The 15,172-nt window shown below is 40.8% G+C and overlaps 1 protein-coding gene across 9 annotated transcripts in view; it reads left to right on the forward strand.

Moving 5' to 3' along the window:
• LOC126980957 (potassium voltage-gated channel subfamily KQT member 1-like) overlaps positions 1–15,172 on the forward strand; it is a 100,429-nt gene that overhangs the window by 16,542 nt on the left and 68,715 nt on the right. For 7 of the 9 annotated variants that reach the window (XM_050831427.1, XM_050831426.1, XM_050831425.1 and 4 more), the window contains 3 exons: positions 7,931–8,424; positions 8,949–8,975; positions 11,476–11,632. In XM_050831427.1, coding sequence (XP_050687384.1) covers positions 7,950–8,424; positions 8,949–8,975; positions 11,476–11,632 — 659 coding nt within the window. In that variant the 5' untranslated portion in view covers positions 7,931–7,949. The remainder of the gene's footprint in view (positions 1–7,930; positions 8,425–8,948; positions 8,976–11,475; positions 11,633–15,172) is intronic. The other 2 variants (XM_050831428.1, XM_050831434.1) reach the window with 1 other exon arrangement.

Below are 15,172 nucleotides of genomic sequence, written 5' to 3' on the forward strand. Positions count from 1 at the left end.
GCTTGCCTGGCCGTGATGCTTGGCAGCGCAGAGCTTTACCAATGAGCTATCGCAGCGGTGTGTGTGTGTGTGTGTGTGTGTGTGTGTGTGTGTGTGTGTGTGTGTGCACGGAGGGGCAGTGGACTGATTGGATGTGTGCCTTTGGGCGTCGGTGCGGCCAGCGTGTGATCTGTCTAAAACCTGCGGCTGCAGGTGGAAACGACAGGTGAATTGTGGGCAGAGAGAGAGAGAGAGAGAGAGAGAGAGAGAGAGAGAGAGAGAGAGAAAATAAAGTGAAGGCAGTAAAATAATACCAACAAAAGAGGAACAACAGCATTATATCTATTTTTATCATGATGCATCGGGTCATGTCAAATGCATATTAAGAATGTCTATATCAGTATCTATCTACATTGCACCCCCGTCAAGGCATAGACAGGAGGCAAAGGGGGTGCTGCAAGCCTACAAAAGACCCTTCCGTGTCCTCACTTCCCGTTACCCTGTTGTCTCATTGACGCCGAGTATAGTTCAACTTACTCTCTAAAGACAAATTTTCATACTCCCGCACATCACTACAAACAAACAACATATACATCATCTCAAAATTTTATGGGCACAAATGTCCCCAGATCGAATTCTACTTTTTTAGGTTACAACACCGAGGGGTGTCTTGATAGCTCTTTCAACTTTTTCTTCCTGAACTTCTGCAACATTCAAGGTCTTCGCTCTGATATCCATTTCGTGTAACACCATGCCTCCTCAAAACCTCACCTCTTCCTTAACGAAACAGATTTCTGAGGCTACTGACAGTAATTTGTACTCTGTTTCCTCCTTCTATTTCTATCTTCATTGGGGATTCACAACATGGCTTCCGTAACAAAAGATCCTGCCTATCAAACCTATTGACCTTTTATAACGACCTCTTCTCAGTTTATGACGTAACCAAATCATTGGACGTAGTCTATCTTGATATCCAGAAAGCGTTTGATAAAGTCCCACATCATAAATTACTTTATAAATTAAAGCAAATAGGTATTGACGGTCAAGTAAACCAATGGATCGCAAATTGGTTGAGGAACAGACAACAAAGAGTGGTGATTGACGGATTTAACTCAAAGTGGGCGCCGGTCACTAGTGGCGTCCCTCAGGGCTCGGTTCTTGGCCCAGTGCTCTTCATTATTTACATCAACGACATGTATGTTGGACTCAATAATCGCATTAGTAAATTTGCAGACGACACAAAGATTGGTAACTCGGTTCGCACTGACGAAGACAGGCAAAGCCTCCAAGAGCTTAAAACTACCCACATGCTGTCCAGAAGACCACCTATCAACCCGGACTCTAGATTCTAGGATTAAAGATGAGCTCCGGGAGGGCAGCATGAGCCAATGCAAGATGGCGCCACTATAAACACTCGCCTGCGCCAGAACGGGCTGGGCCGACCATCAGGCCCTACCGGAAAGAAGCCTTGGGCCGACCATCAGGCCTCACCGGGAAGAAGCCTTGGGCCGACCATCAGGCCCCACCGGGAAGAAGCCTTGGGCCGACCATCAGGCCCCACCGGGAAGAAGCCTACCGGCGCAATAGGCCGCGACGTAAAACACACACACACACACACACACACACACACACACACACACACACACACACACACACATACACACACACACACACACATCACTGAACCACACAAGGGCATATTTATAAAATTCTCAAATATATATAACACTGGGTAACATAATAAAATATATGACACAGGCTTTCAAAATACTTGTGAGAGATGTCGAGGGGGTAAGGGTGGGGGAGGCGGTGGGGAAAAGAATACACTCAGGAAATTGAGAGCAAGCCTCACCTTCCGGCATAGACCAGTGAGAGACAGGATATCTTGAGTTCTTTGATCAGCTATTGATTCCATAGGTATTTTGGAAATCAATGTCCGAGATCAGTGTTTTTTGTTGCCGCTAAGAGTTTTCAAGAGAGAGAAGAAACGAAAGGGTACTTACGAGGTCAAAAGGAGAACAGAAATAGTATGACGAATAGAATACAAAGACAAACGAGACGTTGGAGGAGGGGGATCATTTAGGGGTGGTAATCAAGAAAAAACTTCTGCCCTATATAATAATAACAATGAAAATATAAATAATAATATTTGCAATAATGATAATAATAATAATAATATTAAATAATAATAATAATAATAATAATAATAATAATAATAATAATAATAATAATAACAATATTAATAATAACAACATTAATAATAATACAGTGAACCCTCGCTTTAACGAACCAATTGGGGGAAGATGGTGACGGTATATTCGAAAATTCGTTTTATCCGAGGGATCCAAACTATTGGTAGCCTATGAAACGAACTTTATTCCTTATTTGAGCTGCAAGTTCGCTATTTCCGATCATTTCCTTGTATAACTTAGCTTGCTCGTTATAACAGATGCAAGTTTGTATACCTAAATACATGGATTCATCACATGCTACACCCATACAAATAAAACAATAACTGCACATTGGACACTTCGTAACTCCCAACAACATGGGTGTACGTACATCTCCTACACAGTATGAAGTCTATGCGTCCTCCTTCCTCCGCTTATATGTAACTTTGTGCTCCTCCCTCTTCTTGAAATAGGTGTTCACTAATGCTATCCCCCTCCGTTTCGCAAAGTCAACCACCATTTGTCCCCCTGCGTTTCTCTCTCCCAAACCATATTTGCCTATCACATCCTCGTCACCCGTATTTCCTTCTCCGATATGTCCACTGAAGTCTGCTCCAATAACGATCCTTTCCTCTCTGGGTATGCTCTGTATCACTTCCTTCACCTCGCTCCACAACTCCTTTTCCTCCAACTCAGAGCCAACTTGGGGGGCGTAAGCACTTATCACATTCATTTGGATCCCTTCAGTTTCCATCGTCAAACACATTACCCTATCGGATAACCTCCTCAGCCTTAATATCACTCCCTCGCCGTTTTTTTACCCGTTCACGCCATGATAAAATATCTTGCAACCACCTCTAATAGTCCTCGCCATACTTCTCTTCCATCTTGTTTCCTGTACACACAGCATGTCTATCTTTCTCCTTTCCATCATGTCACACAGTTCTCTCCCTTTGCCAGTCATGGTGCCAGATCCCACTCCTATCTCTGCTTTTCTTTCATTCCTTCTTTCTTCCCTCCTCCGTGCCTGTTTTCCTCTTCTTCTTCTCCTCCTCCTCCCAACAGTCACATACTGTCCACCGGCACCGTGTTGGGGAACAGCGCCGTAGGCGGTCGTTGGTGACCCGGGCCGCGACCGGTCCGGTATGGTGCTCTCATTAAATTTGTGATCCGCATTCTGTATTGGTAATCTTTTACGCCGGATGCCCTTCCTGACGCAACCCTCCCACTTTATCAGGGCTTGGGACCGGTACTGAGTTTCACTGGCTTTGTGCTCCCCTATATATATATATATATATATATATATATATATATATATATATATATATATATATATATATATATATATATATATATTTTTTTTTTTACGTCGTTGCCTATTGCGCCGGTAGGCATCTTCCTGGTGGGGCCTGAGGGTCGGCCTATATATATATATATATATATATATATATATATATATATATATATATATATATATATATATATATATATATATATAGTTTCATTAACGCGCTGATATTTCGTTTCCTACATGCTGTTTTTTTAACGTTTGTGGCGCAGGCAAGTGTTTATAGTGGCGCCGTCCTGCTTGGCTCATGCTGCCCCCCCCGGAACTCATCTTTGATTCTCTTTTCGAGAGAATATAGAGTCCGGGTTGATTGATAGTCTTCGGGACAGCATGTGGGTAGTCTTAGGCCACTTTGCGATGACTGAAAAATCGCTTGTTTGTCGCGGCGGGCGGGATACAAACCTATGTTTTCTTGAACGCCGCACCGGTGTGGCGGACTGATTGTTCCCCCTGGTCCCCCCCTTGCTGCGCCTGCTCCTGCCCGTGTTTTCATGCGCTACTCGGCCCACTCAAAAATGTTCACCTCCGACACCGAAATAATAGTGAATATTATCTTGCCAGTATCAGTGTAATAAGAGAGATGATTGTGTGTGCACCTATTGTTGCTTTTAAACCTCGCCTCTTAAGCTTGTCCCTTACACATTTTATAGTTTTGGGGACGCTTTCATTGTTCTGAATCCAATTCAAGAAACATGAAAGCGTCCAGAAAACTCTAAAAAAAGTATAAAACTTAGCTTAAGAGGAGTTGGTTTAAAAGCACCAATTGATGCATACACAATCATCTCGCTTATCATACTGATATTGGTAAGGTACTAGTGAGCTTGAGCGGATCTATTCTTTGGAGTGGGCCGAGTAACGCATGTAAACACGAGCAGGCGCCTGCGCAGTAGAAGGGGACCAGGGGGGACCGATCAGTCCGTCACACCGGAAAGCTGACCGCTCAGCCACCGCTCCCCTTGCTCTTCTGTTGCCATATAATTATGTTTTCTACTAACCTTCAAACCTTCCGAAACCAATTTTATAGTGTAGAGCAGTGTTGTCCAAATTGGGGCCGCGTACCCTTAGGGGTACGCAACATAGATCAAAGGGGTACCTGAAAAGACCATCTTCTATGAAGGAAAAGAGAGAGGGAGGGACGGGTACCTAGGAAGGACGCGTAATGTACGTGTACCTAAATATAATATAATATAAATATAATATAATAAGAGTTTAATCAGTCATAGGGGGTACTTAACAGTAGGAGAAAGTAATAAAGGGTACAATAGGCGAAAAAATTTGGACAGCACTGGTGTAGAGATCAAAACAACAGTGAAAATAGTCGTGATATATTTGTGAGAACCTGCGCAATCGCGGGCGGCGAAGCCCATAGGTAGGTTAGGTTAGGTACCTTAGGTTAGGAAAGTTAGGTTGGGCTAGGGCTAGCTTTGATTTGGTTAGATATGTTACTCGTAAGTTTATTATTATTATTTTTTTACGATTAGTACTTGTGATAAGCTTTGCGCTGCACCGTTATTGTCACTGGCGGCGAAGTAGATTATAACCCCCTCTTTGTACTACCACCTCTCACGCTTATTTCCAGCTTTTCTCTGCCGTCTCCTCTTATCTTGCAAACACTCCTTCCTTGCCTATCTGATTTTTTTTTCCATAAACAGAGCAACCATTCTTGGAATTCCCCTATTTGAACAACAAATCTTATTTTTTTCTTCCTACTTCCTCTACCGTTTATATTTCCACTCATTTTCTCGATTTTCTTTTTTTCTTTACTTCAAGTCCTTTACTATGCACCCTTCACTTTTCACTCTTTTTGATTGTCTCATACATCCTTTCTCCCTAACCTGGACTCTATTGTCTCTCTGTTTGTGTGTGGTTCGATTTTCTTTGGACGGAGTCAAAAGCTCTCCTGTCCCCATTGTTCTTGAAATGAAGGAACGAGATGGTATATGAGGGCAGAAGAAATGTCTTAGAGATGAGGGCCAGGTGGGGAGGATGTGTAGCTATATAGTAGTAGATCATGCCATGATGGCTTATGGTCCGCCAAGAAGCAGTGTTGCCTATGATGTCAGGCCATGTTTAAAAAAATGAAGAAAATAAAGATTTCTGCGAATGTTGTCCTCCTCCCTTTCTCTCTCTCTCTCTCTCTCTCTCTCTCTCTCTCTCTCTCTCTCTCTCTCTCCCCCGTAAGCTTTCCACACTTTACGGTTTCTCGCCGTGGACAGTCACGGTGTAGAACCGGCTCCCTGCCTCCCTGCCTAGATATAAGGTCACCAGTGTGTTCCCCGCAACGGCAGCGTCTGAGAGTCATGCACCTCTTACATCTAAGGAAGAGGAAAGAAAAAGCAACAGTGCAAAATCCAATGGATGCAACCTCTGAACGAACAGATACACAAGGATCACGAAAAATGATGATGCAAAACCTTTAACCATTTTCCAACGTCCATGGACGCATTTGATGAACAACTACAGTGTCTGGATAAGACCCTACATCATGATGCCACCAAAATGCACAGCACCCTTCCCTTCATGCTGACGCAGGCAGATTTAAATTCCTTTAGTGTCTTGTCCCAAAGTACTGATCTCAACGAAATATAAAATTGGCCTAAGTCTATATTATCATCACTTTCTATGTTGATGGCAAATAAAGCAGTGAAATATTGAGGAAAAACTGGGTGGCAGCCGTGCTAACCACGGGACCGAAAGGCGCAGTGGGGCGCCGGGCGTGCATCCGGTCCCGGTGTTGTGTCATGAGACAGCCGCTATAATAAGACATCCCATCCTGATCTGCCCATGCGCGGGGTTTGTTTACAAACAGAGGGTGGATGAGCTATGACACGGCACCGGTACCGTGTCTTTTGTCGACTGCCTATCATGAAACGTCCCACCAAAGTTATTCTTTATCTTTTTGAAAGTGATAAATGAGATAACCTACACCCTTTGTATGTCAGTAAATGATAAATGAGGTAACCTACACCCCTTGTAGTCAGTAAATGTGATAAATGAGATAACCTGCACCCTTGTATTTCAGTAAATATTCTCCCGCTGTCTCCTCAGATTTCTCTTCTCATTGACGGTCATGTTTCTTGGATACTCTCCATTTAGTAGTATCTGAATAATAGGGTCAATGTCATCCTTGAATTTGGCCGTTTTCCCACAATAGCTGCCATGGTGCCTTGCCGCCATCTTGCCTGGGACAAACGACGATATCAGCACTCTGTGTTTGTAAACATTGGGTTCCGTGCATGCGCAGATCAGGATGGGATGTCTTATTATAGCCGGATGTCTCATGACACCACACCGGGAGCGTAAGCGTGCTGTGTGAAAGAATGTTCAGTCCACTGAAATTCACGGCTCTGGAAGGCGCTGGGCCACATCATACTATCTGGTTCCTCGCCGAGGACAACACGGTGTAGTACTGGCTCCCTGCCTTCTTACCTAGACATAAGTTTACGAGTGTGTTCCTTGCAACGGAAAACGAATCACAGGACACAGTACAGAAAGTACTGTACCTATTTAGATCTGTCGCCGGAGATATTAGAAAAGTTTTCGTTTACTGTGTATCTCAAAGGTCGGCTTGTAGGCTTAAGTAATCCCAAGTAATGCCAAAGAGTGGCAGGAGTGAATTACTTGGTTATTAGTTAACATGTCAGACTGTGGTGGATCACGGTCCTTAAGCGACTAAAAACCGTACCGCTAGCCTTAGCAGGATATAATTTGAGAGAGAGAGAGAGAGAGAGAGAGAGAGAGAGAGAGAGAGAGAGAGAGAGAGAGAGAGAGAGAGAGAGAGAGAGAGAGAGAGAGTTTATTGGCCTCTTACCTTGCAAAACTTTTTATTTTACAGTATATACGGCTCTTATCTATTGAGCCGCAGCTCTTACAAAGACTCTTTGCTATTAAAATTGCGTGAGAAGGCATAGTCGTAGTAGCCATATTTCATTGTATAACAAAGAGAAAGATATATGACCTTGCTTTCGGCCACCTCTTTTGTTTCTTTCTTTGGAGCAGCGAGTAGCGGGCTTTTTTTTTTTTTATTATTGTTTTCTTTTTTGTGTGTGCCCTTGAGCTGCCTCCTTTGTTGTAAAAAAAAAAAAAAAAACGTGAAAAAAATATGCATTAGTTAATTGATTAACAATAAGACATTTATGAAGACGATTAATATATTTGGGAGGAATGCAACCCTCCAAGTTGATATATAAATAAACGAATGTTTTCATAGACTTCCAATTATCAACAATACTGCAATGATTTTCTTTTAACTAGTAATATTATGGAAAATATCAGTATAGTGTAAAACCTTTCATTAAGTGTATGAAAGTATATTTTTTTGCGTCTAATTATAGGACTGACTTTATTTCGGATAGACTAACTAGTACTGTTAGAGTATTTACGAATGGCGTGAACTCACGACTATACAACTCTTCCTTGTGTTTTCATTCAGGTGTTGCGGCGTCCTTGGCATGGGAGAGAGTGCCCAGAGCCGCCTGGACCAAAACACAGAGTGTTCGGAGGACATCATGGAAACAGACATGGACGACTTATATTACTGCGACGATGCAGACCTTGGCACAGAGGGATTCAGCATGGGCAGCCTCGACGGACATAGTGGAGGACGGAGGTACAGCCAGAGGTTGGAGTCGAGAGCGAATGCTATGATCTCCCCATACAATTTTCAATCCAGGCCACATCTGGAAATGTCTCCAAAAAGAAAAAGGAACCCTAGCTTAAAAGAAGCTTCAGCAATGGGGTCCCTAGCCATCACGGTGTCTTCAGGCTCGCAGGAGTCCAGCGCCCCCCCGCCTTTGCAGAGTCCTAATCCTCTACGCAACCCCGTAACTGTGTTGGGCGTTGAGGAGCCCAAATCCAGCTCACCTGGCGTCACTTTCTCAGACACTACGTCCGTCTTGCAGGAGAGCTCGAGGAACGGGCGTGCAGGTGAGACCACGATCTTTTTTCCCCTTCAATAGCTTTATTTTATGTTTGGCCGTCCTGATGACCGCTTCCGCGACGACTTTCTTAGAAGGTTGCTGCAACACACTCTGCAGTATGTCATTGTAAGTGATTTTGTTATGCTTGTCTCTATCTATATCTATAAACTTTGCTTTAATTTTCCAAACTAAGTGGCAGTCATATAGTTATGTTGCTCTTGTCAGTACATGTTTTGTGTTTCTTTTTGTATATTAACTTCCTAATGGCTTGTAAAAGTACATACTTGATATTTAGTATTTGTGGTTTTCGTTGCTTAACAAACTACACTACATTAGTTGCCGTCAGTATATGCTGTTTTCTTTCTCCTTCAGAGCTGGTTCTCTCAAAGCTTAACGTAGACTCTTCTAAATCTACAGAGTCGCGTCAACAAAACATTAAGGCATTTATTGTAGGTTGCAGAGCTCTTTCGTAAGGAGTAATTATTATTGTTGTAACGAAAATTTAACGCAATTTCTCTATATTTATTTCAGAGAAGCGCCCAAGTATATTTACCCTGAGTAAGTTGACGGCTTTAGATTTACTTAGTCCCCGTCACCAGTCGTAGAACAGCCCGGCCATTCTTATCTGTTCAGGGAATGGAATATATATATATATATATATATATATATATATATATATATATATATATATATATATATATATATGCATGTGAACAACTTTGTGAGCTTTGTGATGCATCACCATAGTGTTCAGTAGAGCAGCGGGATGCAGGCTAAACGTGATAGCCTCAACTCGCTGGTCAATGCTTGCTTAATCCGTTATTTTATTGAATTTGTATATACTACTTTATTTTCGTTATGTATTATTATTATTATTATTATTATTATTATTATTATTATTGTTGTTGTTGTCGTCCCATAATCCTTCCTTTTCTTTCGAAAGGTGCTCCTTAATTTGTGGTACTACATGAATTCCTTCTATTTCTTCTTCGTCGACATAATTATGTTAGGACAGTAAAAATATACGTTCTTATGCTAGGGAACATAAATAATGAGGCTTAATTTCTTTCGCCAAGACATCGTCAGTGCATGAATTATATTTTTAATGATGAATTTCCATTGAACTGTATGTTTTTTTTTTTTATGTGTGTGTGTGTGTGTGTGTGTGTGTGTGTGTGTGTCAGTGAAATGGTACTGGTGCCGCTCGACTCCTACATTCCTACTCTCCAAAGATATCAGCCACAATCACCAGGCCTCAACCATGATCTAAAGGCCAAACGCTACGAAGATTAACGTTTTGCTCTTTTGTCATGAGGTTGCACCAAACCGAACTGACCAAAATTTGCTAAGGACTTGGAAGCAAACATCGCGGTAGAAAATATAGTAAATATTCAAAAATGTAAATCACAGAATTATTATTATAAATAATAATAATAATAATAATAATAATAATAATAATAATAATAATAATAATAATAATAATAATAATAATAATAACTATAAGATGACAATAATGATAATAATGTCATTATTATTACTGATAAAAAAAATAATAACAATAATAACAATAATAATAATAGCACACGACCCCATCAGGTGCATGAATCAGCTATTATTGAAGATTTGCAACACCCTTGTAACAACTTGTTGGAGGATTCTCTTGAACTGCAAGGTTTTCCGGAGTTCTGGGTTCCTTGCACATGATCATAGGCTTGTTGTTGCAACACTCATGCTTCATGTCAGATGAAGGAAAATCATGCTATGCAACAATAAAGTGTTCCATCTCGAGACACTGAGGGATCTCGCATGTACTCATAGGTATGCACTTACAGTTTTCAATTGGTTCAATATGCCTAGCACCCTTGATGGCTCTGTAGGACTGTGGAATGCCTTCAAAAGTTAAAGTATTCAAACTGCAAGAAGTGCATATTATAGATCGCCTGTAATCTTGCGTGATTTTTGTCTCGGGGGAGACGTTCTGACAGGCTTGCTGGGGATCGGAGCAAATATACGGCTTTGTTACGTAAGCCTACAACTCTCCTATTGAAAGACTTGAAGAGGAGTGTCAGTTCTCTCACAGATGATGTCGAAGACCATGTCAATGCAAATGACCTTCTACCTGCTTACCGAGCCCTGAAGAAGCTACTTTTTGAGCCTCCCACTCTAGTGAGCGCTATCCGCACAACAGATGGCTGGCTGCCTTGTTTAGGACAGGGAGGGACAGAAGACCCTTTGGGATGAGTACTTTAAGCAGCTGTACATGGTGGCCCATCCGAGTAGGCAGCTTCCAGCTGCTGGGATGCAGGTGGCGAATGGTGATCCACTCATCGATGATAGCCCAAATACTTTTTGTGAAGCCAGAGAGGCTATGCCAAAGTTGATGGGTTGAAAAGCACCTGGTATCTGTATTATCAATGCGGAGCTGCTCAAAGGTGGATGTGATGCTCTGATCCTCGCGTTGCATGCGGTAGTGTCTGCCGTATGGCAATCTGGTGAGGGCTGGGCGTTCCTAGCTATATATATATATATATATATATATATATATATATATCTATATATATATATATATATATATATATATATATATATATATAATTAAATGATATTTTGTCGGTACTGAAAAGTGCCGGTCAGTTTACGTAGAGTGTGAATCAACCTTTTACCGTCGTAAGTTGTACGAGGCGACGCCCACTTCCCGCCCTGGACGTATGCCACTGTTGACTGATTGGCAAAGTAGTAGTCAGTGTTTCAAATTATTTAAAATATTTACCTTTATGAGTCGAGTGAGCACTCAACTGAAAATGATTGTAAAAGACTGTGTGTATCGATGCGTTAAGAATGTATCATTGACAAATGTGTTGTGTCTTTTTTTGTTTTGCTGTAGGTGTTAAAGGAGATAATAGCTGTTAATTTAGTGCTGGTATTGAGCCCGCAGTGAAGTCTGTGGCACTTATTACTGGAAAGTGAGTTTTGATAAAAGACAGTTGGTGTAGGGTGATTTTAAGTAATGCAAATAGAACTGACATGCCTGACAGGTGTGTGTGTGTGGGTGTTGCAGGCGGCTTGGTGTCCTCCGTGATTGATGCTCGCACTTTGTGGGAGGGTCGTTATCTCATGAAGGAGAGAAAGACGGTCAAGACCACCTTTCAGGGCCGCGTTTACAACTTCCTTGAACGCCCCACAGGCTGGAAATGCTTTCTCTACCACTTCTCTGTGTAAGTACCCAGCTACATCATGTTGTTCCTGCTTTGTTTTCCCTTTCAGCGTTACAAGCTAATCACTTGAGGTATGTGGGTGAGTTATAATGTTTTCCCTTCCTACAGTGCAAGTTTGACCAGTTGCCATCTCGTCATGAAATGTTCATTCACTTTATTATGACTATTATTTTAATTATTATTTATATTTTTTTCTTATTTTCATTCTTATTCTTAATATTATTATCGTTGTTGTTTTTATTGACATTTGTTATTACTGATATTCAATGTTGGACACAAACGGCTTTAAATCATTAATTCCGTTAACGGCGTTAAGGTTTTTGGAAAAACACACATAACGGAGAATTTTCGAATAGTTATCGCTTGACCTTAAGTGGTGTTAAGTCTTAGTTTACAGGGATGTAATATGTAATGTTTTCTTTTGATGGAAAAAAATCGTCTGACAAAATGAGGTAAACACCCAATAAAATTCGTGGACGGCTGTCGCAGCATCTCTTGCAAGTTTTTGAGCCCTAGATAGATGCAAATAATTATTGTGTATGACGTAAAATATAAATGCCTGCATTAGCTGTTGCTCAGTATAATGTTGGTTGCCAAAAAACAAAATTGTGCAGTGGCACGTTTTGGCCTAAATGAATTAGGTTAGAGGAAGAAAAAAAGACGAAGAGCCATGAATTAGTGTTCTTAATGTATGAAAACAGTATGAACTGTGCTGGAAAAAAAATATACTGCTTTATTCATTGCCGCTTGTAAATATGTAATTAGTGTATTTTTTGCATATATTATATTAAGAGCACCTGACTCCTGGATGTCCATAGGTGATGCCACAGGGCTATGGAACATGACAAGGCAGCTGCATAGCAGGCATTGCCCACAGCAGTGTCAGCCTGTCCCTACTGGAAGTAACGACTGTGCTACCACTTAGTGAATTTGAACACAATTAATGTTCAGTGAAAGAGGATGAAAGTCAAAGCTGGTGGTGAACATTGAAATCTCCTAAGATGGAGATTTCAGCGAAGGGAGAGTGAGTCAAGATGTGCTCAACTTTAGAGTTCAAATAGTCAAAGAATTTTACATAGTTAGTAGAATTAGGTGAGAGATAAACAGCACAGATGTATTTAGTAATAGAATGACAATGAAGTCTTAGCTAGATTGTAAAAAAATCAGAAGAGTCAAGGTCGTGGGCACGAGAGCAAGTGATGTCGTTGCGCACGTAGACGCAACATCCAGCTTTGGATTGAAATTTAGGATAGAGATTGTAGGAGGTAACAGAGTAGAGGTTGCTGTCAGTAGCCTCAGAAACCTGTGTGTCGATGAGGAAGAGAAGGTGAGGTTTAGAGGAGGAGAGATGGTGTTCCACTGAATGAAAATTAGAACGAAGACCGCGAATGTTGCAGAAATTGATAAGGAGGAGGTTCGAGGAGTCATCAGGACACCTCTCAAGTCGGCAGCCAGAAGGGGAGTCCTCCCTGGGGGAATTTATGGTCCCCCTCCCAGGCGGGGACTCCGAGGCTTTGGAATTTTTCGCCATTTTGAATTTTGAATTTTGGGAAAAGGTGTGTGTGTTGTGTGAATGTAGTGTGGTGTAAAAAGAGAGAGGAACTGTCTTTAGAGAGCATGCTGAACTGCTCTCTGGTATTGATGAGACAAAAGGGAAACGGTTAGTGAGGACATGGGAAGGGTCTTTGAAGGGCTTCAGCACCCTCCTCGCTTCCCATATATCCTCACCGGGAGTAGCTTACGCCCGTTCGGTAGGTGTCTTCCTACTTACTCCCACTATGAACTTATAAAATAGTTTTGGCTGGTCTTTGCACTTATCCACAATATTTTTCTTAAAATTCCTTTTTTCTTCTCTTGTTATTTTGACATATGCATTCCTCTTCCTTTTGTACTCATTCCATAGATCTATCCTCCTATTTTTTCTCCATTTGTTCCATGCCTTCTCCTTCTCCTGCTTGGCGTCAACACACTTTCTATTATATCACTCTTTTCATCCTTGGTACCCACTTTTCCACTGCTTCGTTGTAAATCCGTAGAAATACAGTAATCCCTCGTTTATCGCGGGGGTTAGGTTCCAAAAACCTCCGCGATAGGCGAAAATCCGCAAAGTAGCGACCTTATATTTATTTTATTATTTATATATTTCATGCATTATATTTTATATATATTATTTATATAAGCACGCATATCTCTGTGAATCTCGCCTCAGCCCGTGTGAACAAGGTCACCAACCGCTAGTTTCTCGAGAGATTCAAAGTCGGCTACATTTCACAGGAAACTCATCGAAATTTTAGTCAGAAAAAAAAAAAAAAATTATATATATATATATATATATATATATATATATATATATATATATATATATATATATATATATATATATATATATATATATATATTTTCCATAAATAGATAACGTACAGACTAACAGTGAGACAGATCGCCATGCGCAGGTCATCGCTAGATCTGTAAACAATGGGGGTTTCCCCAGGCCAAGCCACAGGGCTCAAGTTTAGAGTCGGTGGACAATAGTGTAACGTATTGGTTTGCCGGGCAATAGTGAGAGGTTTTGGTGAAAGGAAAACTTCATCACTGGTGCAATGGGCTGGTGTGTAGACGGGTTACACCCTGTTGTTCAGATGTGAAAATCAGCTCGATTCCTAGTTTTCTGTGATGGTCTGAGGGAAAGGTCCGTTGCTGATATAATGTTCTGATATGAGAAGCGTCTCCGTCGTTAGTGTGATGTCTAAGGATGAAAGTCAGCTTCACTAAGGGTGTGATGTGCTGGTAAGAAATGCAGTTCCATAACTCGTGTGATGTGCTGGTGAGAATGCAACTCCTTGTCGAATGTTATGCACTTGTCTGAGGACAGATTCATTACAAATGTGATTTGAAAAAAAAAAGATGGTTTAATGTTGTTTTCATGAACAAAGCAGTATTTTTCACTATTGGAAATAAGTACATCACGAAGAACTACCGCCACACACAGCTAGCCCGGGTACAATACCCCATGTTATCTCTCAGCCTGGCTCGGCGGCCCAGCGAGCGCTTCCACCACTTTGGTTCGCGAAACTTTTTACCCTATTTCCTGGCGTTTTGGAGTAAGCGACTTGCTCAGATGATAGAGGAAGGGCGAAAGCAGTGTTATATGGTCTTAAATCAAAATGGCGCATTCTGTCGCCTACCCCAATCCTCCGCGTGGTGCTTCAATTATACGAGTATATATATATATATATATATATATATATATATATATATATATATATATATATATATATATATATATATATATATATATATATATATATATATATATATATATATATATATATATATATATATATATATATATATATATATATATATATATATATATATATATATATATATATATATATATATATATATATATATATATATATATATATATATATACCATCCCCCCACACATAAGCATAAGTGTGTGTATGTGTTAGTTCCACACACACACACACACACACACACACATACACACACAAACACACATGTTAAGGGGAATGC

The sequence above is a fragment of the Eriocheir sinensis genome, chromosome 46 (assembly GCF_024679095.1).
Source record: "Eriocheir sinensis breed Jianghai 21 chromosome 46, ASM2467909v1, whole genome shotgun sequence".
NCBI classification, from domain to species: domain Eukaryota; kingdom Metazoa; phylum Arthropoda; class Malacostraca; order Decapoda; family Varunidae; genus Eriocheir; species Eriocheir sinensis.